General features: G+C 44.8%; 1 protein-coding gene across 2 annotated transcripts; it reads left to right on the top strand.

Moving 5' to 3' along the window:
* Positions 1-694: 694 nt before the first annotated feature.
* Positions 695-3,966, top strand: LOC118907924 (histone H4). 2 transcript variants are annotated; one of them, XM_036876972.2, is made up of 2 exons: positions 695-1,138; positions 1,939-3,966. In XM_036876972.2, the coding sequence occupies exon 1, from the start codon at positions 729-731 to the stop codon at positions 1,038-1,040; it is 312 nt and encodes a 103-aa protein (XP_036732867.1). In that variant the 5' UTR covers positions 695-728; the 3' UTR covers positions 1,041-1,138; positions 1,939-3,966. The 2 variants fall into 2 exon arrangements, with proteins under 2 accessions (XP_036732867.1, XP_036732869.1); XM_036876974.2 differs by having other exon boundaries at positions 1,925-3,966.
* Positions 3,967-4,425: the final 459 nt, after the last annotated feature.

Raw genomic sequence — 4,425 nt, 5'->3', positions numbered from 1 at the left:
GTCACACAATCCTGGTCGAAAGCAAGCATCTGTAGAAACGGAGGTACAGAATATCCTTCAGTCTTTTCTGTACTTATAGCTTTTTTCAGCAGAGCTTCGGATTCACTGACCTCCACGAGAAGGCTTGGCAGTGTAGTAAGACCAGTTTTCCTAGGATCTTAGTTCTCCGGAGTGAGGTGAGATTCCAGGCCTCACACCAAACAAAGCAGAGGAGACTCAGGAACGACGGCGATGTTCTCCCCGCTCTCTCCACACACAGTCCAGGTGCGGCTGCCTCTCTAGATCGCCTCCTCCAACTGTTTTTGTTGTCCTTTTATGTAACCACGGTTCCTCTGGTCGGAATTAGACCCGGCGCTGCCGCTCTCTTCTCCCCGCCTCTGCTTTCCTTCCCGTCTACTCTCGCTGGAAAGACCTTTCCTCTTAACCTAAATTTAACGCCTTCCGGGAGCCCACACTCGGAACAGATGCGGCACCCAGCGGCCTCGCGGTTGGATCCGAATCTGCCCAGGGCCTAAGGCAGCAGAGTCCGTTGGAGGGCGCCTTGGAGGGCGGAGAAGGGATAAGGCACAGAGCAGACGAGAGATGACGAAATCCCGAGCGGGCGGGGACAATTTAGAGCGCTTCCCGCCCGCGCGCTTTCGGTTTCCAATCTGGTCCGATACTCTTGTATATCAACGGGAAGGCGCCCTGCCCGCCGCTAGAGCTTGTGTTTTCAGGCCACAGTGACCATGTCTGGCCGGGGAAAGGGTGGGAAGGGCTTAGGTAAAGGTGGTGCTAAGCGCCACCGCAAGGTCTTGAGGGACAATATCCAAGGGATCACCAAGCCAGCGATTCGGCGCCTTGCCCGGCGTGGAGGAGTGAAGCGGATTTCCGGCCTAATTTACGAGGAGACCCGGGGTGTGCTGAAGGTGTTCCTGGAGAACGTCATCCGGGACGCGGTCACCTACACCGAGCACGCCAAGCGCAAGACGGTCACTGCCATGGACGTGGTGTACGCGCTCAAGCGACAAGGACGCACCCTGTACGGCTTCGGAGGCTGAACTGCCGCTTGCTAGTTACTCGTGTAACAACCCAAAGGCCCTTTTTAGGGCCAACCATATAGTCTTCAGAGGCGCTGGGCACTTGTGCGAAGAATAAGGTACCTTTGCGTTTGGTGGGAGTTGGGTCACCCTCGGGTCAGGAGCTTGAGGGGAGCTTGTATCCAGGACCTGACAGCCCAGGTAGTTTGCCGAAGACTGCTTCTAAGCCGTCGGCCATCATTTTCGTTTGTCGTTGTGGACCCTATCACAGTGCTTCAGATTCGAACAGTATTTTGGTTTGCCTATGAGTGCTATCTTAATCGGCGCTTCTTAGGGCTGTACAAAGCAGAAACCGGGAAAGTGAGGCGAGGCCCAGTCTCCTCCCTGCAGTCTCACTGCGTTTGCTTGGGCAGAAGAGTTGGGCAGCAGCCCCGGAGGATTCACAGCTAGCGAGGCCGGCTCTGCCCCCCTGGTGGTTTTGAGCCTCCTCAGTTAACCCGCGGGGCTTCACTTCCACCTGTACAAAGAGGGAGACTGAGCCAGCCAGATAGCTTCAGGGTCCTGCTCACGTTGGATAGGTAGTGTTTTGTGAAACCCTTACTTTCAAGTGTACTCTGCTCACTTGAAAAGGTACAGGAGCACTTGCAAAGCCGAATTCGGCCATCAGGTATTCAGAAATCAAGGAAAAGAAGTACGTTGTTACAGCAGAGATGAGCTCCCTAGTGCAGTTCAAAATAAATTTACTATACACTAACTGGCCCGTATGAAAGGTATTTTTGGTTTCCTGTGTTTTTGGTGTTCAATAGAAAGGCCCCTCAATTATTTGCTGAGAACTTTTTTTGGGAGGGGGGGTGGGGGGGTTTTGGAGTAACATTCAAGGGAGAATTTAGTCAAAGACCGATAAGGTCTTGTCTTTCAGTGATGACATCGTGAAGATACAGATGCAAAGACAAATATGATCCTTCTGTAAAAGCTGAAAAAGACTGTAATCTTAACGTTGTGAAAGCAAGTCTTCAAGAAACATAATTCAGGTATGTGACTCTCCTGTTAGGGTCAAAGGATGCAAGACTTGCCCCCTAAGAGCTTATCAGAATGGGGGAGAAAAATAACACATACATGCACACTTACATAAATGGCTGAACAGCTCATGGTAGCACATACTCAGTATGATGAGAGAAATGCAGACAATAATTATAGAGTCCTAGGTCTACAGAAGTCATTGGCTGCTGGGAAGCAGAAAAGCTTGGCTGTGGAGGTGGGCTTGTGTCAGGCTTTGAAGAAAGAGCAGAATGCCTGGCACCTACTGAGATACACAGTAAAGGAAGAGGGGAGAAGGGCAGGAGGACCAAGGAGGGAGTTGCAAGAATAACATTTGTGAAGACGTCCAGGTGAGAAATAAATAAGAGGACTCAACGTTCCAGATGTTTCATTTTCCCTTTAAATTAAAGCCTCAGCTGCAACTGGCAGCATTTCTATTTCAAAAATCACTGCTTTTTGTTTTTTAACTTTAAAGGCAACGCCAACTGAATATAATCTGTTCCTTACTGAGATAACTCTGGAGAAGGAGATGACAAAAGTTGGAAGGGAAATCAAATAATAAAGGAAGGGGGTTGGGGAAACATGTGCAGTCCAGTGTCTAAACTAGTGGTTCTCAAAGTATGGTCTCTAATCTAGAAGCATCAGATCACCTGGGAACTTGTTAGACATGCAAACTCTTGGGCCACCGCAGGCCTCTTGAATGAGAAACTCTCGGGGCTGAGACTTAGCAATTTGTAGTTTAACATAACCTCCAGGTGATTCGGATCCATATTAAAGTTTGAGGACCACTGGCCTAAGTAACAGTTTTTCTTTAAATGAAACAAAATTATTCAGAAGCTGAATATATATATTGTCCTAATTTGTTTACCATAATGTTAAATTTTGCTTTCTTTGATGGAAAAGAAAAACGTTAGATGAATCACCCTAATAAATTTTCTCTAAGATAAAAATATTGCAAGAAGGAAAAGGATGAAACAGCTTACTTCCTCAAAGCGTTTGGGGCAAACATAAAAGACGTATTATGACTGAAAAATGCAGTCAACTTGTTTTGCTAAATATTCTGGGTTTGTATCTTTAATAGTATAGAATTTCGTGATCAATGGATGTGTTTCCTAAATTTCTCTAAGATCTTGTCCTTTACCCATCAATTATACATCTTCTTTACAGTGATTTTAATACTGATCCTCGGTCCTATCTTGTCTACTCCACTAAATAGTATTATGGTATTGTGTAAATGGATCCTATGTTAGTTGTGTCCAGCCTCTGAATATGGCCAGATTATGGAATATGCCTTATGCATCTTTTTGCATTAATAAATGACTTTTTTGATGTTATTATTCTTAACCCTCTGTAACAGTAATGAATATAATGCGATTTTATCTCTGATCTGCTAACAAAATAACTTCCTTCTCACTTCCAACCCTGAGTGGGTTAGGTGCTCTCTGTAAGCCAGCCCTGGCTGCCATCTCTCCCCTCCCTGGGGGAATTCAGGACTTCCATTGGAATACATGTAAATGATTATAGAATCCAATCTGTGGGTCCAATTCCACTACTATGGTCATAGAGGCACCTAAGTGTCCCCCTGGCTAATCAAACCTCAAAATGGACCAGTTTGAAGCCTTCCCTTCCCTTTCCAGGCTCCGTACTTCCCTGAAGAGCAGCATTATCCTCCCACTATCACCCAGGCTAGATGTTCCTAAGCCATCTTTCACTACATTCTTATTTTCTTCCCTCGAAATCTTTCACTCTGTACTTTATAATTCTAGCTATTGATAATAACATGTGTTATTCTCTACTTGAGCCAAAAGAACTGAACTATTTATGCGGAATGTTAATAGTATATTTAAATATGCATGGATGTATAGAGAATTATCAGGAAGAATGTTCATAATAAAAATTTATGAAAGACTTATAAGTGTTGGTTTTGGTTATATTCACCGAACATTTCTGAATTCTTGGAATTTCTTAAAATAAGCATGTATAATTTCCTTCCAAACAATCAGAAGTTGATAGATGGTAGACAGATAGACAGACAGGCAGACAGATAGATAATCTAGGCTGTATGAACCATGGCAAATCCTAGCTTTGCCAAAGTTCAGTTTTCTCATCTTTGGTGTTACTGAGAAATCCCTTCTCAGAGGAATGATTTAAGGCTCAAAGGAGAGAATCTATTTGAAAGACTGAAGTCATGAAGTGACATAGAAGCCAAAGTTTATGTATTTATTGCCTATTTCATGAAACCTAATTCTCATATGTTCTATAATCACTATAGATTATAGTGAGGAAGAGAAGGGAAGAGAGGGAGTTAGCATAGCCAGAGTTTTAAGAGGAAGGCAAAGATGAGGTCTGATTAGGTTGGCAGGGCCAG

This window comes from Manis pentadactyla, chromosome 4, assembly GCF_030020395.1.
Source record: "Manis pentadactyla isolate mManPen7 chromosome 4, mManPen7.hap1, whole genome shotgun sequence".
Classification (NCBI taxonomy): domain Eukaryota; kingdom Metazoa; phylum Chordata; class Mammalia; order Pholidota; family Manidae; genus Manis; species Manis pentadactyla.
The sequence above is the reverse complement of the archived record's forward strand: the minus strand, read 5'-3'. Positions and strand labels throughout refer to the sequence as shown.